Source organism: Chlamydotis macqueenii, chromosome 3 (genome assembly GCF_036417535.1).
Source record: "Chlamydotis macqueenii isolate bChlMac1 chromosome 3, bChlMac1.mat, whole genome shotgun sequence".
Lineage (NCBI taxonomy): Eukaryota > Metazoa > Chordata > Aves > Otidiformes > Otididae > Chlamydotis > Chlamydotis macqueenii.
Window position 1 is genome coordinate 76,693,802 of NC_141558.1, and position 27,932 is coordinate 76,721,733.

At 37.0% G+C, this 27,932-nt stretch overlaps 1 protein-coding gene across 1 annotated transcript in view; it reads right to left on the reverse strand.

The window, feature by feature from the left end:
* Positions 1-27,932, reverse strand: part of CENPF (centromere protein F) — a 42,862-nt gene that overhangs the window by 14,318 nt on the left and 612 nt on the right. Inside the window, exons 2-11 of the mRNA XM_086745225.1 lie at positions 26,822-27,018; positions 24,307-24,422; positions 22,031-22,122; positions 18,973-19,240; positions 16,564-16,766; positions 13,714-13,839; positions 9,775-9,901; positions 8,987-9,111; positions 4,918-5,053; positions 350-3,804 (exon numbers count right to left, since the gene is read on the reverse strand). Of these exons, the coding sequence (XP_086601351.1) occupies positions 350-3,804; positions 4,918-5,053; positions 8,987-9,111; positions 9,775-9,901; positions 13,714-13,839; positions 16,564-16,766; positions 18,973-19,240; positions 22,031-22,122; positions 24,307-24,422; positions 26,822-27,018 (4,845 nt within the window). The remainder of the gene's footprint in view (positions 1-349; positions 3,805-4,917; positions 5,054-8,986; positions 9,112-9,774; positions 9,902-13,713; positions 13,840-16,563; positions 16,767-18,972; positions 19,241-22,030; positions 22,123-24,306; positions 24,423-26,821; positions 27,019-27,932) is intronic.

The window sequence follows — 27,932 nt, forward strand, 5'->3', positions numbered from 1 at the left end:
ACTGTGTTAAATCAGAGATCTAAGCTTGTAAGCACAGTACAGATACATACAGTGCATGCACACCCACTAACAGCAGGATCCACACTGACATAGACCTGAAGAAAAAACAAGAAACTAGCAGAAAGTATTACACAACTCCAATAGATTAAACTTGTTGGTTTTGTGATAATTTATTATTTCTCATGATCACTGTGATGCATAAACCAGAACTCAAGGTATGGAGTTCTAAAGAGCAGTACCGCTTCTGTAGGACACAATTTTAAACACATTTCATTTCAAAATTTAAATTTGGCTTACCATAAATCAAAAAGTTTACATTAAAATGATTTGCATGACAGCAATTACTTACATTTTCAATATCTGTGCAAAGCAGTGAATGAGAACTTAAATCAAGGATCTGTAGTTGGAATCTTGCTGCTTCCAACTCCAAAGATAGATTCTCGGTTTGTTTTCTTTCTGCTGCCAGTTTGCACTCCATCTCCACAGTCACTTTACTCAGTTTCTGCTGCCATTCTTCCTTGTCAGATAGATTTTGCTCTTTGAGATGACTTATTTCTTTTCTTTCTAAAAGTATAACTTTTTTCAGCTCTTGTATTTCCTCATTTTTCATATTCTCTTGAATGTGAAAATGGTCTTGGAGCACCTTGATGGCCTTCTCATATGTCTGACACAGCATCTGAAGTTCTTCAATCCTACTCTTAGGGTTAGATTTTCTGGGAGTAATACTCCTGGGCTTTCTAACAGAGTCCAATTTATGATCATTATGATAATCTTCAACCAAAACTTCTATTGCACCTTCTGGAATTATTTCTGCAGAACTGTCCATCTGATTCATTTCCTCTGTCCATTTGCATGTATTACTGTTAAAAGAATCAACCACCTCGCTTACTTCTGTAAAACAGAGACTTTCAAAAAGATCTGAGGAAGAAAATGTGGGCTTAGTTTCATCCAATTTAGACAGCATATCATTTTGGACAGAAGATAGTGGCACTCTCACAGAATCTATATGACTATTGCTCAGACTTGTCGACAACACAGAATTTTCTGCCTTCAAAATTTCCATATAGGACTGTAGGTCAGATATCTTTGAGCTCATATTGCAATGTTGTTCATGTAATTTTATATACTCATTCTGGAAAGATAAAAGCTTCTCTCTTACTTCAGCAAAGTGTACTTTAACGTCTTCACTGGACAATTTTAAATCTTTGTAGTCAGAACTGGGTCCACTACTGCATTCTTTAAGTTTAGAGGACATGTCCTTATTATCAAAACACATTCTCAGATTGCTGTTATCACTTTGATCTATAAGTTCATCAGGAAAAATAGCTTTCTCCACTTTTATATTTTTATCTGCATTCATTATGTTCTCTTCCTCCTCTGCCACTTTATTAATACCTGCGATGCCATTGATTTTTGAGTCTTTAAATTCAGAGGCTAATACAATGTTCTCACTCTGCAACCTCTCACACATTTTCTCAAGCTTGCTCAGATTGTTTATTGTTTCCTGCAAAGAGGATGCCAGCAAGATCGATGAGTAACTTTCACCCATTCCTCTTTTGCCACAAATCTCGCAATCACTATCATAATTATACTCCAATGAGTAGCCATCTTCATCTAATACTGTACGTGGAGAATCTGAAGTTTTCAATTCTTTACCAGACAGTAGTTCTTGCTGCAGTCTCTCTTTCTCTCTTACACTTTTTTCAAGTTCTACTTCCATGCCTTTTAAAGCAGCCTCCAGTTGCATCACTTCTAACCTGTAGTTTTCTAGGGAGAGTTCTCTGTCCTCAAAATCCATTTGAAGAAGCTCAAGTTTAACTTGGTATTTATTCAGCTCAGCATCCTTTTCTTCCATGGACTTCCTCAACTGTTCTGAATGGAGTTTCCATTCACAACCAACATCACACATTAGAGGTTCACTTTTTGTTTCTAGTTCCTTCCCCAATTGATCTTTGTCTTGAAATACGATACTATATTTCTCTTGCATTGTATTTTGTGTTGCCTTGACATTTAACATTTCCTGTCTTAAACAGTTAAGTCCCATAGAAGGCACAGGTTGGATACTGGAAAATTCTGACTGCAGTTGCTGAAGTTCTTGAACCAAATCCTTTTTTATTTGTTCTGAGGCTAATAATATATGTAAGACATCGTTATTCTCACTAAATACCTGTTTCTCTTGTTTTAATTTACCTTTCTTTTCCTCAAATTCAATTGTCTGCTCTCTCAGAATGCTCATTACGTTTGCATTTTCTTCTTCCACCAGTTTGTACTTTGCTTGCAAAACTTGAAAATCTATTTTGATTTCTTCAGTTCTTGATTCAATATGTTGTCTTTCCTCCTTGTGTTCTCCAGACATTTCAGAAATTATTTCTTCTCTTTCCTTTAAACTATCATAAATATTTTTATTTGCTTCCAGTAAAGTTACTTGTTCTTGCTCTAAAGCTCTGCTTAAATTCCTAAGGGTTGCATTTTCTTCAGTAAGTTCCTGAATTTTTTTGCTATATGAGCAAATAATTGAAGACATGTCCTTCTTCTCTGAATCCCATGTTCCAGATACGAGCTTCAGCTGTCTTACTGAATCCTCAAGCAATTTATTATTGATCTTTAAATCCTGAAGCTCAGCTTGTCCGTTTTTTAATCTTTCATTTAGAGTTTGCATTTGCATGTCCTTTTCCTCAAGGATAGCTAAAGTTTTTTCAAATAATTTCTGGCATGCTGAAATAGCCACTTGCAAGTTAGTAATGTGCTGTTTAGGTTCTGTCACAAAGCCTTCATGCATCTGTTCTATATTAAATAATCTTTCTGCAGTTTCACCCTTTATTTGTAGTAAGTCTTCATACTGCTGCTGATGATTTGAATTAAGCTGCTTTTGAGCCACTAAGGAAATCTCAAGACAAGAGATGTGATCTTGTAAAATGGCCAGATCCTTAGTTTTTCCTGTTTCTAGAAGAGCTCTTGCACATCCATCATCCTCAGCAACAGAGTTATTTGCTGCAAGTTGTGTATTATCTAAAACAGTTTTATCCTGACCACTTTGTAAATTAACTTCTCCATCTTCTGTCATTTCTGAAGTATCTTTAGCTTTTACAAGACAACAGATTTTTTCAGATTCACCAACTAGGTCATGATAACATTCTTCCCTTTGCACTCCTTCACTTGCTGCTAATTGTAACTTTTTTTCTAGTTCACCAACTTGGATGGTAAACTGGAATATTTTACAGGACATATTTTCTATTTCTTTACAGTATTTTTTATCAGAACATTCTGCTTTCTGCTGAAGTTCATTAAAAGCTTTTTTTTGTTTGTCTAATTCTGCACTTTTATGTTCCAGTATGTCTTTAAGCTCTCTAATCTCTGTGCTTTTCCTGTTAATTTCCATTTCCATCATTCTGAGTTTCTCACTATGTTCATGATTTTTTATTTGTTGATTTTGAAGAGAACTCTCCAAGTCATTAATATGAGTCAGCATAGTCTCCTTTTCAGACTTTAGATTATTTATAAGACTATCTTTTTCATTTTTCCAGTGAGAAAAAGCAGTCGCCTCTTTTTGCAATTCTTCACATTCTCTCTGCTTGAAACTAAGGAGCCTCTGCAAAGCTTGTGATTCTTCCTCTATTTTAATTATTTTACAGTTTTGTTCTTTAATATTATTTTCTTTTTCCTTGAGCAGTCCTTCAGTAGACTCCCATTGCTTTTCCATGTCAGCTAAAGCTATTTTCAGCTTCTCCAACAAAAGGGAACTATCCTGCTTTTTAAATTTCTCTTCAAGTAACTTCAGCTCTGCTTCCTGAAAAGTATTCTTATCTGTAAAAGAAAACACCAAATAATCTTTGACAGTCAATACTGGCAAGTCTACTGATAATTGTCTAGATGAAATATTACAATTCCCATTCAAGTGCAAAGCATTACTCTCAAGTTTTCTCACTGGATAAAGGATTGTTTATACTACCTTAGGCTATCAGACACTGTGTACTCACAGACATTGTCAACTCTCAACTCTGCAGTCTGATACAAGTCTGCACTCCAAATTGGTCAGTCCGTACTCCACAGGTGTTTCTGTGTCTCGTTTCTCATTTTCAGCAAATTTGTATATAAAGTAGCAGTGGTTTATTGGTTTTTGTTTTTTTTTTTAAACAGGATAGGTCACATTCACATATGTGACCTTCTTGTGGTCAGTCTTATACTCTGTTTCTGTCAAAGAATGTCTAAGTCAACACAGTCATTTTCCAAATTGTCATAATTGTTTTCCCGCCTTAAGAGGAACAGACTAATATAAATACAGGAATAAAAAAAAAAGACATTACATTCCACTAGATAGCTGGTAAAGGCTGCAAATGTTCTATACAATCAAAAACCAAATCATCAATTGAAAGTCAATGAAAAGTCTAGGCATTAATTTTAAGAACAGAATCAAATTCAAAAGCTTCATTTTGAAATCTTACATGAAGTTTGATTGATGCACAGAAACAAGAGGGAATCTATCCCCCTTTTTTTATTCATATCTAGTAAAACTACAAAATATATTTCAACTTAATTTCTGGAAAACTGTATTCTCAATTCAAAACACTGCAAGCAAGACTCAACTATCAGTTGTTACGTAACCTTTTCCTACCTTTTGTTTTAAACTCTGTGACACACATAAAAGAATTACAAAACCAGTTTTTTTCTGGTTTAAATATATTGTATAAAATTCAGTTTGCTGATAAGTTCAGTACACTTGGATCAATTTCAAAACTGTATATCTTCAGGAACTGTGTATGTTCATAGACAAAAATTCTTTTCCATTTAGGACAAATTCAGTGTCTGTTAAAAACACTAATTATATCCCACAGTGGAAACCTTTTTACTCAATTCACCATGAAACTAACAGGATCGCATTATTAAACATGCAACAGGAGTTCTGCAGATTTAACCCACTTTTCATCTCTTCTGCAAAATTCTGGCTTTGTTTTAGAGACTGCTTGATTGTATTTAGTTCTTCTTCAAGCTGGTGGATCTCTTGCAGCTTTTTTTCAAGCTGACAGTCAAGAAGTTTTTTCTGCTGCTTCACTTCCTAAAACAAAACCAAGTAAAACCATATTTCATGTGAATTACCAAGGAGATCAACAAATTAAGTTCATTTAAATAAAAAGACAGATATTCCATTAGGTCCTATTAAGTCTTTGGGCAGCTATGCCTGGGTTCCTAAGCACTGCTTGGGAACATAAGGAGAACTACTCTTAACTAGTTGACAGCATTTGAGCGATGCTGCCAGTTGACATTGTTAACATGCCACTTGTTAGCATAAAGCAAAATGCTCCAGATCATCTGCCCCAAACAGATCAAAACAGAATAGGACACATCCTACAAAATCTGCATTGATGAAGTTAGGCTACTTTCCCAAAGCAACAAAGGAAAAAAAAAATCCCTGTGATGGCATAAAAATTAACAAGAAATTTATCTATCAGATTTCACCTATCATCACATGTAGAGACAAGTTCTCTTTCCACTGAACATCATCATCATGGCAACACTGTTCAAATATTATTTAGAAGAGCTTACTCTTTCAGAAGGTTATTTTGCCATTAAGAGTATTTTCTTTGAAATAAATTAAGGGGTTTTTAAAACAAACAAACAAAACACACACAAACAAAACCATGTAACTTCATTGCATCTAGAAAGCAAATAAAAGTTATTTTAAGGAAACTAATCCTTTTTCTCCAAAATCCTGTGCTACTGGACAACAGATGGCATGAAACTGGCATGGTCCAATTGGAAACAGACCATCAATTATTCATCCATTTACTACTAGCAGATGGGCAGCAATTCACAAAAGCCAAGCTCAAGAAATTGAAAGGTCTAGATGAAAAAAATTAAAAGCTTGCTGGCACAGCAGGCTTGTTTTTGCAACAACATAAATAAATCACCCTCAGACCACGATTAAAATTGTCACTGTCACTAACTGTTACCTTCCCTTCTACTCATAGCCTTCCCTACTCACAGTTTAAAAAAAAAAATCCAGTCACATATAAGTTTCAAGGAAGAAAGTCTTCTAGTAATCTTAGCAATAATTTTTCAAATATGTACAAGTGTCCAAACTTCTTGCATTCAAAGCACCATATGCAGATGCAATACAAGTACACGAAATAAAGAAGGACGTTGATTAGAAAATTTAGGGTAATCTACAGAAAGAAAAACAAACAAGTTTAAGGAATTAAAATGGCTGAAAGGTCCAATTATTTTGTTTTGGTGCAACCATTCCCAATAAGCAGTAGTTAGCAAAACCCTGGAACCCATAATTTAATGGAGTATCTATTAGAAACTAGCTATTTACACTTCCCAAAGCCATAAGCAAAAGAATCCATTTCATTTCAATCCAGTTACTGATTCTACTTGTACGTTGTTTTACTCGTAAGCCGTTCTGCAATTGTCCCTAGAAAAAGCAAAAACCAAATCAAAGCAAACTCTGGAAACTTTATACGGGTAGCATTATTATTCTGGAGAAATTCTTCACGGGGCAGGTTTACAAGTAGTTTAGGGTCAGACTGATCAATTTTTCCAAGAATAGTTATGGGCTTGCTTGTACCATCAAAATGTAAACCATATGCTAAAATGCCAGAACTGCTAAGTTATTGAGATATCACCACTGCAAAGCTTAGTGGTCTTTAGACTAAGCTCCAGTATGTCTCACAAGTGTATCTGGTTTGCAACTTCTTTGGAACACCAGTTCTGTTATACAGTAATGACTAAATACAGCAGTGGATTAACCTGTGGAAAACAACTGTATTCTCCACTGGGTAGTTAGACCATTAGAGCAAGACCGCAACAATCTCCATTTAATAAAGGAAAATAAATGCCAATCTCATTCTTGTTTTCTTTTGCTAGAAACAAAATCTACTGTCAACAAAGCCTCCAACACTTGGAAACAATTCAATGTAATTTTTTGCATTATACTTATTGATGAGAGTGAGGCAGACAAGCCATGCCCTAAGTTCTGCTGACATATACCATACTCTCTCATGTGTGAGTCTTAAAACAGAGAAAACTGTAGTGTTACTGATCTCTTCAAATATTACAATCTCCCCCAGATTAAGCTTCTTTGTAAATGTATTGGTCATGTTCTAATACAAGATCACTTGTCACCACAAGTTCAATTGTCTGACCGAGACAAATATGAATTAAAAAATCTGACTATAGTTAAAGTCTAGTGAGGTGGATACAAGATTGGTAGATAAAATAAAGCACTCCCAAGAATTTGCAGAAAAAAAAAGAAAACATATTTCCACAAATTAGATGTTCTCTGACAATGGGATCTCAAAAAACTGTATTAAATCTAACCTCACTCTATAATTTCAAAGCCAGAAAGGTCATGAGTCCAAAATATCTGACATAAACTATCTTTCTTTTTTTTTCTTTTTGTCTAAAAATATGAAAGATTACATTAAGAATGTACAGAAGCTTGATGGAGGCTTTCCTCCTCTGGGATACATTGGAAGAACAAAAATGATCTTTGTTCATTGCCTGGAAGGCACCGGTTACATTTATTTACTAACTTGATTTCAAGGACCACTATCTGACATTGAGGCCAAATGGCACAGAACAGCCCATATCTATACAACTAAAGTCTTCTATCTTCCAAAACAGGTGGTTCTAACCAAACTGCTTGCTGGGAATGGTCCCAGGCTCATGTGAACTCCCAAACTGTGCCTGGGAATTGTATGAAAGAGTGCTAGTCAGCTGGGCCAAAGCCATGCAAAGTACTGTTCTAACAATTAACAGTACGAGTAGTCACATTCCAATAGCTGAGAATGTCCGCAGACATTGTAATGTACTAGCATGAACGTACTTAAAGTTTCGCAATATACTAAATCTGCACCAACATTTGTGCTGATCTGAACAAACCCACTATTTTACTTTTATATTTGCTCCTAGAATTTTGACAGGTTGTCGTAGTTCAGCCCTGATCAGGACCAGACTACGCAGTCTGTCTCTCGCTCCCCCCACCCTCCCTCTTCCCAGGCTTAACATTATCTCTACTACCTTCCCCTCCCGAGTGGCACGGGGGGGGGAAAAGGGAATGGGGGTCGCGGTCAGTTCATCACGCATTGTTTTACGCCGCTGCTTTGTTGTCAGAGGAAGAGCTCCTCGCATTCCTCCTCTGCTCCAGCGTGGGGTCCCTCCCACGGGCCACAGTCCTTCGTGAAACTGCTCTGGCGTGGGTCATCTCTTCCACGGGGTGCAGTCCCTCTAGAACAGCTGTCCCAGCGGGCCCTCCACGGGCCACAGCCTCCTTCAGGCCTCCACCTGCTCCGGCGTGGGGTCCTCCACTGGCTGCAGGTGGATCTCTGCCCCTCCGTGGACCTCCATGGGCTGCAGGGGGACAACCCGCTCCACCATGGTCTTCACCACGAGTTGCAGAGGAATCTTGGCCAGGAGCCATATTACTCCTCCCCCTCCTTCTTCACTGACCTTGGCGTCTGCAGCCGTTCCTCACAACAGGCTGGCAGACACCTCTCAGGATCCTTTTTACATCTTATTCACTTCTCATCTCCTCTCCACTTCTTGCAGCCGGGCCGGGCCGAGCTGGGCCCAGTCGGCTGCCCGGCGGGATGCCAGAGGGTGAGGCCTGCAAGGCCCATGAGGCTCACGCCTCCCCCTCTCTGCCCCCCGCTCAGCTGCTTCACATCTTCTCCTCCTCTTTTTCCTGTTTTCCCCTACTTAAATACGTTATCGCAGAGGCGTTATCATGGGACATTCTGCTACCAATTGGCTCGGCCTTGGCCAGCAGCGGGTCCGCCCTAGGCCCGGCCGAGTCCACTGAACAAAGGGGAGCGACTTCTAGCAGTTTCCTACAGAAGCTACCACCGTAGGCCCCCCCCCTCACTAACAAAACCAGAACACAGGTAAATTTTTGGCAGAAATTATGTCAGATTATTTTACATCTGCTTATGACAACAGGCAACAAGCAAAATAAGAGTCTTTAAAGAAAACAAACTGCATTGGTTACCTCAAAGCTTCTCGTTAAATTCTTTTCCTTAGTCTGGGCTGCTAGTAAAGCCTGCTCTGCTCTGCAGAGCTTCTGGGTGAGATCACTGGTATCGTGTTCCAAGCGTTGTTTCACTGCCATTACCTGTAAGAATGCTGAAAATCAACATCGTATACACAAGTATACATAAAGGTTTTTTTTTAAAAAAAAAACTTCCTGCTTTTGAACTCCAACTTTCTATTAATAAAACTACCGTATTTTATCTCACCATGAACCAAAGTTTGCTTTACTGTGATTTACAAATTAGCTGTCTATTGCCTGTACACTCCTTTGCCACTAACCAGAAAGATGGTATGTCTCTAAAATACATATATTTGTAGACTATCTGAAATTGCATTAATACAGGCTGTTGTTCCAAAGGGCAACTACTGATTGATCAGTTTAGCTCTATCATCAAACTGCACCTCTGCACATTTTCTATATAAGGTGTCTCTCACAACCAGCCTTAGCTGCTCCTCTCTTAAACAGATTTATTTTAGCTGCACTGTTCTGCGTTCACATCTCCTTCCCACTAGGGGAAGGAAGTGGACTAGCTCCAAACTTTTAAAACCCTTTAACTGCCATTTAAATACATAGTATTTCAGTGAGAAACGGTAAATACAAACCAGCTAATACTAACTGTACAAAACATTAATACAAGTCCCCACATTAATTATTTTTTGCCTAATGTATAATTAAATTAAGGCAGTACTGCTGAGAGAACTAAATACTAGCTCTAGTATAAGATTTTAATATTAAAAAGCCTATTTTGTTAAATTCAGCCTGCAGAGCATTAAAGTCATTTTTGGCTTGCCGTAGCTCCTGATTCAGTTTGTTTCTTATCTGGTTGCACTGCTGATCCAGTGTTTGCAAGGAACATTGCTGACAAGAGAGTTCCTAGAAAACAGTGGTACAGTAGCAAAGAAATAAACATGTAACTGCAACAAGTCTCTAGTTTCGTTACTGGAGCCCTAAAAACTGATTTTCATTAGCAGATACTGTCTGGTCAGAGACACTCATCTTACACAGTAAACAAGTTTAAAAACAACTTTGATGCATACTGCAAATGTCACATGGGCAAGAATGGCACTAACCTGGTTTATGTCATCTGCTTAAAAACTCCATTATAGCAACATTCCTATCACAGGTTAAAAAAAAAATCTAAAACCAGTGAAAGTAACAGTATAAAATTCTTCAACTTAAAGATATGTTTCACATAAGAATTAGATTACACTACAAGTGGACAAATTCATCTCTGCTATTATTTACTTACCATTGATTTTCCTAAGAAAATTAAAAAGTAGTCTTAAAATAATACCTAGCATGGGACTGAGCAATAAAATAATCTTACAAGGGGAGTCATGAAAACTGCACAAAAAATAGTGTTCCAAAAACACTTCCTGAAACCTGTAGAAGAACAATATAGTTTGTGTGTATCTTGCAACATGCCAAGTAAGTATTCATTAGGATTAACAGCTGTAGTTATCATTTCTCATGAGGCCTGTTCCTATGTCTTTGAACCTTATAGTGTAATTCTGCACAGATTTCAGAGGTTTATTAGGATGTAAAACAATAAGAGGCATGAGGGTAATAAAAAGCAATGAAGGAAAAAAACAGGATATTTATCAGCAATAATCACTATGCAAAAGTTACGATATGCTCTAACAAATCCTAAGATCCTTGTGTAGGGGGAAAGGCAATAAATCTCCTGTGCTTCTTTTATTAAAGTATAGAAGTAGTTACTTCACACAGGTAAGCTGCTTCACTAAAAGACACAGTACCATACTGTCACCAGTCAAATAAAACAAAACAGAACAAAGAAAGGAAAAAAAAAAAAAAGAAAGGACAGGTAAGGTTCAGAGTGAAGGAACTAGAGCTGGCATTTTCTGCAGTGTGGGTCTGGCTCCCAGGTGCATGAATCCCCTGCACACAAGTTAGTGTATTTTAGTCAGCTATATCTATGAAATGATGCCGGCACCCCTTACACTCTGCAAAAACAGCACAACAGGCACAAGCACTTCCTCCACCAGTAAGACATCCAGTAAACAAAAGGCTCTTATTTATCAGTGAAAGTATGGATGAGTGTGGAACTGTCATAAACAAAAAAAACCACTGAAAGATCATTGTTAAAATGTGTGTGTGTATATGGGCATGTATATATATATAAATTAGTATTTTTCTACATAGAACCCAATATAGATAAGTCTACAATTGCATTCCCACACAAGAAGGTGACAGAAGCACTACACAATTTAGAAAGGAAAGATCTGACCAGCTGGGAGTCACAGTAGCTGACACTAGTAACTAATGCTGAGTAAAGTACAAATTAGCTCCAAAGAGCTCTTCTGCAAGTGTCTGGTCAGGAGTATTTCCTTGCTCATGCAAGGAGGTCCTTTCTATCCTAGTGCACTCCTTACTAATGAAATGATTCATTGAATGTCTTTAAGTCCCCAAAGCATTCCAATAATTATTTCTAAAGGTGATGGACTGAAAAGACTCTGCTTTCTAAACCCTATATATCACAGTAAAAGATGGAAACTGCAGAAAATATTTTTTACTTTAGATGACTGCTCAAAAGAAGTAAAAGAAGTGCTTCCTCTAGTTTTAGATGTCAAAGAAGTAGTCAGTCACATCTAAGCTAAAAGTAGAGGCTCCTTCTGTTGCCAGTAGGCAAACCCCCAGCTCCAGAGTGAACACTCACATCTAAGGTGTCTAGAATAACCTGCCTTCTGAAGGTGCCACTGTCTCTGCAGAGTAAAGAGGAGGCCTAAATAACAAGCTTAGACTGACACCTAGATTTCAAATGTCTGAAGTAAGGTGATATGAATCTCATCATTTAAATTTGAAGCTTGGATGGAAAATAGAATCTGAGAGTGAACATAGTAAACTATGCCTTAATGCAAGCGCAACTCTGAAACTAGCCCGTGTTTTCATCTTGGAACAAGGCCTGGACCTTCTCTTCTCTTTCTGAAAAGGTTCATTAAATGCATTCCTGGATCTCACCTGCCTTCCAGAAACAGAAATGGAATAAGGAACACACCAGCAAGGCTTTACAGGATGGACCAGTATCTAGGTTTCATGGAAGGGAAGGATCGTTCCCCAAGGAAAATGCACAGATCAGAATTTCCACAATATTACACAACTTTGGATGCTAGAATGTGTAAACCAGAGCCCTTAAATTGGACGTGACAGCCAAATACTATAAATAAATAAACATTAAACAAACTTCATAAAAGCCTATAACTGTTGACAGATCATAAACATTACAGAAAAGAAGAGAGTCCTCCACAGTTAATGGCCTTGCCAAACAGCCTAGAATGACAGGATGTGGATTTATGCATTAGTCTGATGAAGGTCTTTTTGTCTCTAACTAAAAATAAACTTTGCTTCACAGGAGCAGTTCCTGTGCACAGCACCTAAACTGCCTCACATCCAAGCTATCAGCTATTGAGAGAAGCTGTAGCAACAAACAAATCACGTGGAGGATGATGTGCTGCTTCTCCAAAAGAATGTCTCAGAAATACCATATTCGTAAATGATCCCACTGAATAGAGTGCCAGTGCCCAAGGGGCACACATCAGGCATAGCACCACCAGTATGGACTGGATGTGTAAGGAGAAACCATGACAAAAGGTTCATGGGCCTTCAACCTGTCTTTTGATGAATACAATAACTGCTGTATTTGAATCTTTCAACAGTGTTTTTTTCACGTTACGACTATGCAAATACAAAGATCAGTTCTTCTTATTTACAACTTCTAGACAAGGTTTTCAGCATCTCTTTGAGACTCTGAGTTAGCATCTAGACTAACAGACTTTGTGAAATCACTTTTTCACTCAAGAGCATCAGTAGCAGCACTGTTCATTGGCCACTCCAGCATATTTCCCCTGCGAATTATTTTAATTTTCTGGATATACCTTGAAGAAAAGTTTTCAGGTTAAACATTTGACACAACAGCAGTCTTCTTCAGGACAATGCCATTACCGAACCCCCAAAGCAAAATTAAAATCCTCCTCTGAATTTGCACTATCACTTCCATATCTGTGTCTTGAATTTCCTAACACCAATCATGTTATTAAGCTTAAAAAAAAAAAAAAACAACAAAAAAAAAACCCCAAAAAAACCACAAAGAGTTTAGACCTAATCCAAATCAGTGTTAATGCTAAACATAACTTCACTCCAGAAAAGTTCCTGGGATAGTGCTACACTTTGTCTCTCTGCAAGAGCTGGCACGAAGGAAACGAAAGACACTCGTGCTAGTCCCATATTTTACCATCTTCTGAGCATGAACCAAAGTTAGAATAATAGAAATATTATCCTAAAGAAATTATTTTCTTGTGTGCAAGATGCATGAAAAATTAACTCAGATTCCATAGAAACAACTGAGTCAGTTATTAAGTTTGAACTCACATATACATAATTCTGCAAACAATGAAGCAAATGAAGCCTAGTTTCTCATGCATTTGTATCTCAGTTGGGTCTCTTGCACATATTCTCCACTGTCTACTGAATACTAACATAATTCTTCATCTTTCCAACAGCCTCTTCCCTCTATTGGGATGTTTGTTTTTTTCAGATTTTCAAAGATTTTTGCAACTTTTACCTCTTTCTGAAATGTGATTGCAATTAACTGAAAAACAGATACACAAAATAAGCCATTGATTTAATCTCCTCAGTAAGTCAAAATTTAAAAGTTCTTCTTGCCTTACCTGTTGGTATTCCTTTTCTTTTGCCTTTATTTTCTGTTCTAAAGACTGACAAGCACTCTCAGTGTTTTGTCTTTGGCAATTCAGTTCTTCTGACAATCTTTTCACCTTCTGCTCCATCATTTGGACCTATAATAATTTAGTTATCAATCTCAACTGTTAAAAACACAAGTGTCATTTTATTTAGACGTATATGCATTCATATAAAAAGACTGATTTCACCTGCTACAATTGTTCTAGCAATCATATAACCTACAGCGTAACTTTCGCTGGTACCATATAAATTCTTAGCAAAACAAAGTATTAAACTCATACTTGCTTATGTTAGTGATAATACATATATATAGAGAGAGAATATATAAACTTTTATATATATAGGTAGATATGTATATATATACACATTTATACACACACATAAAATAACATCTTCAGAAAATCAGTATTTTTGTCAGTCTACAGAAATGTACTGTATCTGACTCTAAAAATAGATTATATTTTCAGTACCTCAGATTGCTATGAACTAAAGAATTACCACTGATTGCTACACAACTACATGTTTAGAATGAAAACAACTGGATATTCCACTGACTTTCAGAGTGATTCACCACATTGATTTGGATAGGAAAAAAAAGAGGCAACTATCTTAGTCTACTTCAACAACAACAGAAGAGTGTTTTTCACAATTTAAACTTTAATTAAAAAAAAAAAAATCAGTAGCCTATGTTCTAGGTACACCTCCACGTTAAGAGTATGTCACCTTGTTATCTAACTCAGTTTACTATGTTAATACATTACCCAAGAGAGTGAGGCAATGGCCACCTAACTCCCTGAACAGAAAAATACATTTTTATTTCAAAACCAATCTGTTAATGCAAAATATGTACAATTTCTTTTTTTCCCCAGAGGGTAAGAAAAATGGCAAACAGTGAACCACACTGTTTTCCAGTAACAAGGGCTGGCTAATGAGCTAGTGAAACAATAGTCCATCTATGTCATAAGAAAAGAAGCAGGTAGTAGTACTAGGCATAGACTGCAGGGATCGTGAGTTTCTGTAAGATCACACGGAAGCTTTCCTGCAGAAGGGCTACAAACCTCACAAGATGTGAAAATACATGACAACACAGAGGAGGTGCTGTGGTTGAGGTCTGTGGATAGTACCAGTGACAGAGAAGTGCACAAGGGGCACATCCAAAATTATATTCAGCAGGAAACTAAAATGCAGAATCTCGATGCAGTTCTACATCCAAAGAGCAGAGGGCAGGCACAGATCCAATTTCAGTGCAAGGAGGAAGAAACAAAACAGAAAGGAGCAACCTTCAGACAGCAGGACCAAAGGAAGCTCCCAGGACATGATGCTGTGCGGCACCTTAAGGATGGGCTGCACCTCAATTCAAATGAGGTCAGTCAGTTTTACTCCTCCTTGTCCTTCCCCACGCATGTTCCTAGCTATACAACATTGTCCCTTCCCTTGTGCTGGATTTAATGCCCCTTTGATTTTGTAGCGAAACAATTCAGCTCTCTTAAACCCGCAGAACATTAGCAAGGCAAAAATAAATATTTAATATCCTAATAATTTAGGAAGTTGAATGGGATCCTTTGAGGAATCAAATAAATGAAAAGAAATACTTTTGCAGAGGAACTGAGCTGTGAGGTTGGGTTAGCTGTCTTCCCACAAACTCACCACGATGGCAGTACTTTTATGTAGTCATTTAACCATGTCAAGAATATTATTTTATCTCACTCCCAGCCAAGGCTCCCCCTAAACCAGTTCCTCACAGAGCTAGCAATAGCCAAATGTTGCTGTCACTCTCAAAAGGCAGACTGATTAACCCTCAACATTCAAAGGTTTATTTTTTTAAGGATCAATAAGAAGTTGTGGGAAACACCAGTTTTCCAACATACTTAGGTAGCATGTAGAAACTTGCTGACAAAAATTGATAACAATTATTATACCCTGAGAAGATACAAAAAACCCTCATATTTTTTCCTATCCTGCAAATTAATCAAAGTAGTAGAAAAAAAAAAGTAAAAAGATAAATGGAAATATGAAGATTCAAGGAATTATGACATCTGTGCACTGCTTTCAAATTTGTCAAATGGTGTGAAAAAGGACGTTAGTAAGGTAATGCAACTTGATTAGTCAGGAAAAAGAGAAAACTCTTCTTGTTATCTTCTGCAGTTTGAATTAAATTACTTCAAACACTGGTATTCTCTTCTTCTTCACATGATTATGAGAAAAAATATGAACCATGCCACATTTTTATATGTATGCATTTAAACACACTCTGTAAATTCTCAACTAAGCCAATTGTACTATCCTATTGGGTTTTTTCTTATGATTAGGTCTTGAAATCCTATTTAAAAACTACATATATTCTCAATCTTGCATGGCATTTTTACCCAGATTTTATTTTACGCAAGTAATTTATAATCCAAAGACTATGCCCTCACAACATCCTGTAGTATAAGCAACAAATACTGATTTCCAGCCAAAGTTGCGTGACAGAGTCTATTTAGGGTCAGAATTTGCCACCAGATGTCATTGTTGCTCTATGCAACTTGATTAGAAAAATCTTTTTCAGCATTCCAGTCAGTCTTGCCTGAGGATGAAAAATATTTCTTCAGGTAGCATAAGAACATTTCAGAAAATGGGTGACTGCTTATGAGTATTTACATTTTCACAGGTAATACATATCAAACTAACATATATTTCTCAAAACTTGATCCTCAGCAAATGCTCAAGAAGCTTATCCAAGAACCTTGGTTCTTACTAAAATGGCTAAAAACTGACACACATTAATACTGGGAATGAATTGTAAGGATAAGCAGAAGATATATGATGCAACATTTTACCTGTGTGGTAGTTTGATCAAGTTGTGTTCTCGTCTGAATCAGCTTATCTCTGGTTTTGTTCAAAACTTTATCCTTCTCTGTTAATTCCAACTTAATTCTGTCCATCTGCAGTTCAGTCTCTTGATGTTTATTTATATGAGATTTATTCAATTTTTCTTGAGCTTGCAGTTGTTGTTCTAGGTCTTTAACAGTGGAATTTAACTCTGAATTTTAAAAACAGTGAAGATTAAGGATATTTTCTGCTTTGAAAAGTATGTCTTCCAGATACTCAAATTTCCAAGTGTCATACATTCTAAAATATTTAGTATGTTTGATTACAACCTAAGTTCCTGACACAGGCAAACACCCTGTAAAATGTTCAGCAAGCTAAAAACAAAACTTTCAACTCTCTTTACTACTATATGAATGACTACAACTGTCAAGACTGAAAGACAGTTGACTCTAAATCAATCATTTGCACTTCATCATATATGAGAGCACAGCAAAATGTGAGGTCAGGCATAAAGGCAAGTGCAAAGACAATTTCTTCCTCTGCTCTTTTGGTTTGTTTGTTTTTGTTGATGTTTTTAAACACACAAAAACATGTCACTTGACATATCTGTTTTAATTTTTTTTTATTTTTAAAAGGAAAGATATCCACTACAAACAGTTGCTTAGGGCAGCTGTGAGTCTCTGCTTCAAAGGGGCTTTTCAGCTATCGAGTATCTGTAAATACAGTATTTTATATTTTAATCTTTTTGCATCCGTATAAAGCAAATCCAAGTGATTTGTCACAATATACATCAATAAGAGTTTACCTTCCAAAACCACAACATAATATTACAGTAGAAAATGTTAGTCAGCCACAGGGACTGCTATCCAGAATTACTATTATCTGCTAATTCTTTTTATTAAAAAAAACCCTGTCTTCCTGATGACGAATTTATATGGCTTTCAAGTTGAAAATGCTGCCTAGATCGAAGTTTTACATGTAGGTATTTAAATAAACAGTTTGGAGAGTACAGGGACTTGTAAACCAGTCCTACAAGAAACAGTTAATGGAAAAGCTGGCCCAAATAGTAGGCTTAAGTAAACGTTCACCAAATTCACAACAAACTATTTGCTCTCGTCCAACTACCAGATAACAGGAATGAGTATTTCTTCATGTCAATATGCACAATATGAGATCATATTTTGTTTTTTCATGGTACTTTTTGCATCATAGTTCATTCTGTGCTTCCAGTAACATCCATTGTGGACCAACTCAGTTATGTATTACTCACATTCCTAGAATGGTTAGGGTTGGAAGGGACCTTCAAAGGTCATCTAGTCCAAACCCCCTGCAAGGAGCAGGGACATCCCCAACTAGATCAGGTTGCTCAGAGCCTCATCCAACATGGCTTTAAACGTTTCCAGGGATGGGGCATCCACCTCTCTGGGCAACCTGTGCCAGTGTTCTACAACTCGCATTGTAAAAAATTTTTTCCTAATATCCAATCTAAATCTACCTCCCCCTGTTTTGAAACTGTTACCCCTAGTCCTGTCACAACAGGCCCTACTTTCTTGTAGGCCCCCTTGAGGTACTGGAAGACCACTATCAGGTCTCCCCGGAGCCTCCTCTTCTGCAGGCTGAACAGCCCCAACTCTCTCAGCCTGTCCTCATAGGAGAGGTGCTCCAGCCCTCTTATCATCTTCGTGGCCTTCCTCTGGACCTTCTCCAACTGGTCCATGCCCTTCTTATGTTGGGGGCTCCAGAACTGGACACAGTACTCCAGGTAGAGTCACCAGTCTCTCACCAGAGCAGAGTAGAGGGGGAAAATCACCTCCCTCAACCTGCTGGCCACGCTTCTCTTGATGCAGCCCAGGATGCGGTTGGCCGCGTGGGCCACAAGCGGACATTGCCTGCTCGTGTTAAACTTCTCATCTACCATCACTCCCAAGTCCCTCTCCTCAGGGCTGGTCTTGATCCATTCTCTGCCCAGCCTATTGCTCAGTCATAAATCTCAAGAGTCATACAAAATTAAGGAAGTAACATAATTGAATTTAACAGTGAGATGCAATAAAATCCTGGAGAGTTTTTTTTAACTCTGTTTTAAGAGAATTGTTCCAGAGCAATGGAATTATTGGAAAAGGCCATTTTCCTTTTATATGATGTCTCCTACCTACCACAAAAATACAAACTCCTCCCTTCTAACTCTCACATACCTTATATAAAAGATACTACAGCTTGTGGATAATCTCCATGTACTGGCTGATCATTGAAAACACACACTCCAGCAGCCAATTGGGCTAGCTGCCAAAGGCAACAACCGGTATCTTTCTCTTTTCCTTGCTAAAGCACTAATTTCAATACCTCTCCTATCCACACACCAGCTTTCATCAAACCGTATATGAGACTGCCTCTGGGTTTTAAAGAAATATATCATATACCTTGGTTCTGTACTCTTAGCTGGATCATGAGTGAAGAATTACAATTCTCAGCAAAGCTGTTGTTGAACTCATTCTTCTCTGATATTATACTATAATTTGTTTCTTTTTCCCATTGGAAAAAGTAAGTTGCAGAACTTCGCCTTGCAGGTGTTTCTTGATTTCTAGGTGGTGTCTTTTCGTGTTGCCATGAAAACACAGTTGAGGAAGCCTGTTGACGAGCAATCTCCCTATGACTCAAAGATCTTTGAGGCTGAGGCTGATATATTTTCTGTGCCTAAGAAAAAAAGGGATCTACCTTTACACAGCTCTATAGCCAACATATAACAACATACTTAATTTATTAATAAGTAGATAATAGGTTGCGGTCATTTCAGGTTTTTATAACACCACATCATCTACCCATGCAAACTACTGATTCATATAATTATTTTTCATACTACACAAATTAAATAACTTTAATCCAAGTATCCAAGAATAGCTGTTTATAATAAATGCAAACCAACATCTCCAAAAAAGTAGTTTGATCTGTGTATCTTTGTGAGTAACATACCCAGATTTTTGTGTTTTTCAAGAGAGATTCCATCATTTACCTTCTACATTTTTCAAAATCAAAGCCTATGTTTTTATAGGCAGGTGCTGACACAAGTAAGCAGCAAGAAATATAGAAGTCTAGACTGATATGTCTGATTCTCTGACCTACATTTAGTTCTTCTGGACAAATACAGGTAAATTCAGAACAGACTTATTTATTAAAACTTATATACACAGAATACGCCAAAATTGCAATAATAAAATATGCTAGGTACCAGCTTTCAACCTCTTCCTACAGAAAAATTAAATAGAGCCAAAATACTAGTATTTTTTCCTCCTTCTTAAGTGAAAAAACCCTCAAACGCTAACGCCCCTATTATATTTTTAACTGGATTTTCAAATGTCTCTCATTTGATTTTTTTTTTTTTAACTAAAGCCCTAAAGCAGGTAATACCTAGTCTGACCTCTCAGTCCAGAGTTGTTATGTAGAAATAGCTGTGCTAAGACACACAAAAAAAAAAAAATCTATATAGTCCAGAATACTGTTCCCAATCCTGTAAAGTAACTTGTTTACAGATAAAGAGCATAAAAATCTAGCCGTATATATAGTATTCATTCCACTTACATGCTATTTAAATTTACAGCCTTTCAGAGACAAAACTTTGAATCCAGAAAATTAAGGGGAATTACTATTTTTTACTGAAATACTTTATGTGTACTTTCTCTCTTGGATCTGTTTGTATTTTGGCCTTTTTACAGTACTCTGTAACAAAGTGTTCTGCCATTTAACACAGTAGTGTAATAAAATAGGTTTTTGTTCTGAGCCTGCAAAGCTCGTACTGTAATTAAGCCTTTTGAAAAACAGGAAAATGACCATTCACTGTTTCCTCTCTTGATCCTTGCTCATCTTTGTACCATCTAGTTCTACCATATCTATGGAGATGAGATGAACAGAATTTGCAAGGAATATTCAAGATGTGAGAGCCATTTAACTACATATGAGCAAAGAGTACTTTCTAATTAGTTCTTAATTCTTTTCCTAAAAATTCTTTTTCATCATTGCTGAACACAATATTGAAGTTTTCAGAGAACTAGCCACAATAATTACCAAATTGCTTCCTGGAATCATTTCATTAAATTTGGAGCCTGAATGTACCAGGTATGCATTGTTCAGATTATGTTCTCCAGATCAATACTTCACTTTTTTTTTTTTTTTTACACTGAATTTTACTTACCATCTTAATTATTGCAATTATTTAGTATTACGAAATATGGTGTGGTGTTCAACCATATCATTGAACTCTTTTACAGATCACTAATGAATACATTGTATAGTACAGTTCTCTTTACCGGTCCTTTTCAGGCACCACTGTTGATAATTCCCTAGCTGTAAAAAATTACCTTTTATTCCTAGTGCTCAATCTTTAGCTTTAAATTCACAAGAAGAAGTCTCCTTTATCAAAATTCTTTCCTTTTTTTGAGAGTTTTGTGAATATCCAAAGACATTATACCAAGTCACACTTAACTCACACATTCTCTGATTCGTTCTTAAAAAACCAAAAACTCTGAAAATATGCGAGGCGTTATTTCTCTTTACAGATACACAGTTATCTTTTCTCCATACACAATGTCTACATATGCATCAATAAACATATTACTTTAAGTTTCTAACAATTTACCCAGGACAAAAGCTAACCTGAGTAAACTACTTTTCTAGGAATCAGCCTTGCAAGCTTTTTTTTCAAAAAGTGGCATCACCCTTGTCACCTTCCATTGTCAAGAGAAGAATTAAATAAGTTGCACATCATAGTGATTCAGCAGTCCCACACTGCAGTGCCCAATCAATTAATGGGCAAATATTATCTGTATCTAGTGATATTTTTTTTAATTACTATTCACTCTATCAATCTATTTTAAGACTACTTCTGACTTTTGAGGATGTGCCACAGATTCAACCCCAAGAAAGAAAGGCTCTGATATAAACGTTTTAAGTCTTTAGATAGTAAATACCAAATAAAAAAAAATATTTCAGCTTTTCTGCAATGGCTCTTTCTAAATTGAGGGCTTTCACATCTTAGTCATCTATTGGCCTCAGAGATTCCCAATACGGTTCCTACTGTTTATGTGTTTGAAAAATGTAATGGGTTTTATTTGCTATCCAAGTTATTTCTCATAATCTTTTCAAAGCTATTTTATTATTCTATCATATTTAACTTGGCAAAACTGACGCTGTTTTATCTTGTCCTTGCTTGCACAAGACTTCCAGCCTTTGAAGGATGTGTTCCCATTTTTAATGTCCTCCTTTCCTTTGCTATTCAATTATGTTGGCTTTTCTGGATTCCGCAGGATTACTTGTGTATGGCAATACATACAGACTAATTATCTTAAAAAAAAACCAAAAAAACAAAAAAAAACCCCGCTTTAAGTGATGCTGAATATATTTCACTAGTTTTCCACTCCATTTTCCAAGTTCTTTCAGTAGTTACTTTCTTAGATATCACACATAGCATTCTTAAGAGATACTTACCTTAACCTGAATGGTTCTCAGTTCTAATTCTAGCTTTTTTCTGTCTTGTACTTCTTTCCTGTATTTTTCTTCTAATTCTTCAAACTTAGCATCTACAAAGACACGATGAATACTTCTTCATGATCTAACAGTACATACATAGATAATCTTTTCTATTGCTATCACAGGAATGATAAAAATGAACAGCTATCAAGTGCCTGATCATGATGAAGAAACAACTGCATATACAATATGTTCAGTACTTTAAGACCTGAAAAGTACACTGGTGGGTTATCTGGAACTTGACATCAGAATAAAAACACAACTGTTAAAAGTAAGGATCCAATGCCAGAATTAATTTATTTAATCTCTTTCTCACTAAAAAAAAAAAAAAATGTGTATACATATATAACAGATACACACATTAAAAAAAAAAATATATATATATGTATAACATAGATGTGTAACATTACATAACATAGATGTGTTACAACTGCTCCTGACAGGGGGAGTTGGACTAGATGACCTTTAAAGGTCCCTTCCAACCCTAAAGATTCTATTATATATACAATATACATATATAGACTTTTTTCTAAATTTTCCTACCAGCAGCCCAATAGCGTTATTATTATTATTACTAAGAAACAACCAGAAAAATAAGGCTAGATCTTTTCCTCAAGTTCCTTTCAAATGCAATAGGAATTGGACAAAGACTTCATTCTTCCGCTGAAATTGTAAGAGGGGCATATTAGTCCAAAACAAAAGAATGCTTCCCTTTTCTTGAATTTGCATATAATTCTACAACTCTCCCAAGAAAATCCTAGAATTAGAATGCTTTGTAGCATTCCAGTGAGCAGTTGAGGGAGGCGATTGTCCCACTCTACACTGCTCTGGTAAAGTCCCACCTCTAGTACTCCATGCAGTTTTGGGTGCCTCAATATACGGACATCAAACTATTAGAGGGCATCCAGAGGTGGGTGACCAAGATGTTGAAAGGCAAGACTTATGAGGAGCAGCTAAGGTATAGTAGCTTGTATAGCTTGGAGAAGGCTGAGGGGTGATCTCATCACAGTCTATGACTTCCTCAAGGTAGGCAGCAGAGGGGGAGGTGCTGATCTCCTCTCTCTGGTGACTAGGAACAGGACACAAGAAAATGGAATGAAGCTGCATCAGGGGAAGTTCAGATTGGACATTAGGAAAAGGTTCTTTACTGGGAGGGTGATCAGTCACTGGAACAGGCTCCTCAGGAAAGTGGTCACAGCACCAAGCCTGTCAGAGTTCAAGGAGCATCTGGACAATGCTCTTAGCCATATCATTTAGTTTCAGGTAATCCTGTGCAGAACAGGGAGTTGGACTCAATGATCCTTATGGGTCCCTTCCAAATTGAGATATTCTATGATCTAAAAGAATTTAAAACTCCAGCTTTCAAAGGAAAAAGCCTCCGCAGCAGTATCATATTAAATACAGTTATTTAAATAATTTTAATCTAATCCCCATTTCAGGAGTGCCACACTAGGTGGAATTCTTGACATTGGCACTGCTGTACCCCTTATCAGATACGTATAAAGAAATTAAAAGCAATAAGAGTGCAAGAAAGCATCTTGGATTTCCCATGAGAGTAAGACTGAGATGCCAAACTCACAGAACATTCGTTCATAGCAAAGAAAAAGGTAAACAGCATGCATAATATTGAACCCATCAAAGTTTTTCAACATAGATAGCATAAGAGTGCCTGGCTACAGAACAGTTCTCCAGTTAAGGAAAATTCCTTCTGTTTTTCCAATTCATCCAAATATTTTAAATCTATTTGACGTCACTAATTTGAAGATAGAAGTGATGCTTTCAATTGGATACAGTGCATATATTGTGCAGATTATCATGCACAATAATAGCCTAAATAAAAAATAATTTTCTAAAGAAATATGACTCCTGACTAAACTTTGATTAAAGTACCTGTGGTACACAAAGGAAGAAATTTGCTCTTTGCTATATGAAAGGAAGAACTAACACTAGGAACAAGCATTCAAAAAAGTGCTGCAGTCTGTTGATGGATATTCCTATTACTATTCCATGTCCATCAGTGTAGTGCTGAAAAGATGTAACATTTTAGTAAGTGTTCAGCCTGCACTAATAATTTTTAAACTTGCAACCTATGGTGCTATGAATTAGATACTCTCATAATAAGCTGTATAATAGGGACTGGGCAAATCACTACAAGTATAATGTTCAAAATGCTCCTCCACCTTCCAAGAAAACTGAGTAAACTATCTGTGCTAGATGAAGAATAATACATTTACCATTATGACTTTGAACTGGAGTTAAACGAGCAGTAAAACTTTTCTCTGGAGTGCCACTGAATGATAAGTCTCCTGCAATCAATGTTTGCTGACTTCTCTCAAGCTCACATTTGTATCTGTTTAGGAAAGAAGCAGCAGCAGAAATTAGTAATGGAAACTAAAAGGTTAATTATATATTTTTAAGAACCTGAAATAAACAAACAAATTATGTGATTCTAAGAACTTAAAGATCAAGTCAAGATACATCCACTGAAAAATTTTAGGTACTGTAACATAGGAACATGAAGAATATAATTTACTTAGAGTTTCAACATATTTAATCAATTACACAGGAGTTAAAGCTAAAAACAAAAAACAAATAAAACCAAAGTAGATGAAAATCAATTAGAACTGCTTAAGATCTCACTGTATGAAGCTGTAGTCCAGCTAAACACACTCAAAGCGCTGTAAAGATTGATAACTCTTACTTTTCAGCAAGCATCTTTATAGTTGGAAACATACTCCCTTTATTCTATGTTCTGATACTGCACACTTTGAGAAACCTATGTATCCCTCATGAAAATGGAAGGGAATACCCTCCACCCGACAGTGTATTTTTCACACGTACAATTTACATTGCTATCCAAAACACTACAGCAGACTACCCATTCCAGTGATTTTTGTGAGTATGAAGAGTTACAAGCTCATCCAATGAAACCAGATAACTAGTTTACAGTTTATATAGCAACTTTGGTCCCCTCCAGCGAGCACAGGTTGATAAGACAATGGTTCTAGGCTGCAGTTCATCAACTTTGTGACTCTGTAACTCACCTTTCCATTTCCCCTCCCTTTTACAGCACACCACCAAGAACTCCTCTCCCAGTGGGTTGTCACTTGCTATAAAGTGGTAAATGATCAGTTATCAGCATAAAACAAAGCAGAACCAAACACAAAATCGAAACTGATTGCCAAGATCAAGCTACATGTAGTAACTGATGATCTTTTGTAGTGGATAAGTATGCAAAGATGCCCCATCTGTGGAAACATTCTAGGTCAGGTTGGACCGGGCTCTGAGCAACCTGATCACGTTGGAGATGCCCCTGCTCCTTGCAGGGGGATTCAACTAGGTAACATTTAAGGGTCCCTTCCAACCTAAACTATTATATTATTCTATAATGTGAAGGAGATAATTCAGTAAACTGGACTTAATTTTGGGAACGGGTAAATAGAACACTCATCCTTTGCCTCTCTGGCCCAACACGTGCCAGCAGATGGAAACACACTCATGTTTTTTGTATCAACCCTTTTGAATCTCACTAGGTTCTTCTTTGACAAATCTCAGCAAGTCCTTACACAAAGCTGGTGTTTCTACATGCTATAAATGGTTTTGTTGAAATTTAGAATCTTCTCACAGCAGTCAAATACTTCAGCGATCTTTCATTTTGCTTTTGCCAAAGCAGGGGTGGGCAAAGTCGGGGCAGGAGGAAGGGGAACAAAACCAAAAACACTAAGGCCAACATAGCTTCCTCTTTATTTGCTTCTCTTAGGACACGTATGAGGCATACCATCTAAAAGTTAAAGGAAGTAGACATACTTCAGTCCATGGGAAAACAAACAAACAAACCACACCAAAGCATTAAGAAACTTCATATCAAAGACCCACCTTTCTCTGTGACAGTAACTATGTATTACTAGTACTAGCACAACAGTGTGTTGCATAGGCAGGATACTCAGCCTTATCAGCACACACAGTTTCAGAAATACTTTTATTCAAGAATGGAGGGTGTCTCTCGAACCCACATCAGTAGGGACAACTGTTACACTTGTGTAGCACCCTCTGATGAAATATTTCGGATGTATCTGCATTACAGAAGGTTATTTTATTTTTTGAATAGCATTCCACCCATACAGACAGTACACACATACTGTCTCAGGAATAACAGTGTTTACAAGTTGAAGTGCTACAATTAGGCATTTCTTTACCAAAGCAACTGGATTCAGTGATTCAGTCACAGCATTGTTGCTTTTGGCAGCTTCCTCTTCCACTTCAATAGATGTTCATGCCTCCTTCTTACAGTGGTCATATTTAATTGGTAGACTTGATCTTACGGACTGAATTCTTCATGTACTTTCCTTGCAACTGCAAGCTCTTTGCAGGTTGCTTTTACCAAGTGATGCAGTTGTGCTAGGATTTTTGTTTAGGCATTTTTTAAGTTTTTGTTTATTTGGTTTTCAAATAAATAAATAAAACCCCACAGAATTAATGGCTCCCTTGTTCCATGACACTGCAGAGTTTCCCCAAATTAAACAGGAACTATAGGTGCTAACTGCTTCAAGTGGCACACAGATTTATGTAGAAGTCCACATACGCATGTGTGTGTGTAAAAACAGGCCGATGTTCAGAAGTTTTGGTCACAAAATCTGAGTGAAGTATGAGATGATGAGAAACTAAAAGACCATTAAGGATGCATTAAACAAGCAAAACATGAGAAAATAATCACTGTACACAGGTTAGTGACATGCAGCAAGTCCTCACCTTTTCAGTTCTTTTTCTAGTCTTTCGGTGTCTTTCTTGCTGGACTTCAGCTGCTCTGATTGAATGTTGACTTGAGATTCTTTTACTTGAAGATCATGTAAGATTTTCTGCTTTGCTTTCTCAAGACTATCACACAACTCCATCAAGCTCTGGTTCTCTCTTTTCAGTGTTGCAGCTTCATTTTTTTCATTTTCAACCTAGTTGGAATACAGACCATTTAAAAAATGTCTCAAGTTCTCTCTACACTTCTGTGTGAGAGAGAACATACTGTAATTCACTCCCTAGCATTTCAAAATCCTGACAGCACTGAAAACTGCAGATACACACATTGTTTAAGTATTCTTGGGTGTGAACAAAACCACATTTCCTAAAATTCAACTCTATCTTATTAACAATTTATATTAATTGACTAGAAACAAGCTCCTCAATCTTTAAATACTAATAAATCTGCACTAGTCCACATTCTTCACTGATGATCTCACTTCTCTTTCCAGCCTATCAACTTTAGCAACTGGAATACTCTGAGTCACTAAACAAAGAATGCACAAGGATTATCAAGAGTCGCAGCTTTTAAATTGGAAATAGAGCCAGTAGATCCTTCTTCTCCCCTCTAGCTTCTGAGGGACAGCTACACTCAGGCTACAGCTTTGCACAATGTTATTCTTTTGACTGAAAAGTAGCGAGTATTAGCTGCTGCTTCTGAGAATTTTAAAGCACAGCTATTCGAGCGCACCCCTTCTTTTTGTTTGGGGAGCACAGCAGTACCTCTGGATGGTTGAGACAAGTACATGGAAACTGACAGGAAGAAACTCCAAGAAAACTACCAGGTTTAAGTTTTGCTAGAAAGTTGTAACAGCCTAAAGGAAATAAAATGCAACCTTTGTACACTGCCTGTGAGCTGTATTGAAATATTACAAAACAAACTTCAACCAAACAGGTCACTTCTGAATGGAAGCATGGCAGGACCCTGACCGAGAGAGTCTCTGGTTTCCCAGCTAGAGGGTTGATAGAGTGGAGCCACATTAGTTGTAAAATTACAGACCTAGAAAAGAAAAAAAGCAAATCCCAAAATACAGTCTCTACAAGGAGAAATCGGAGGTCTACATGAAGT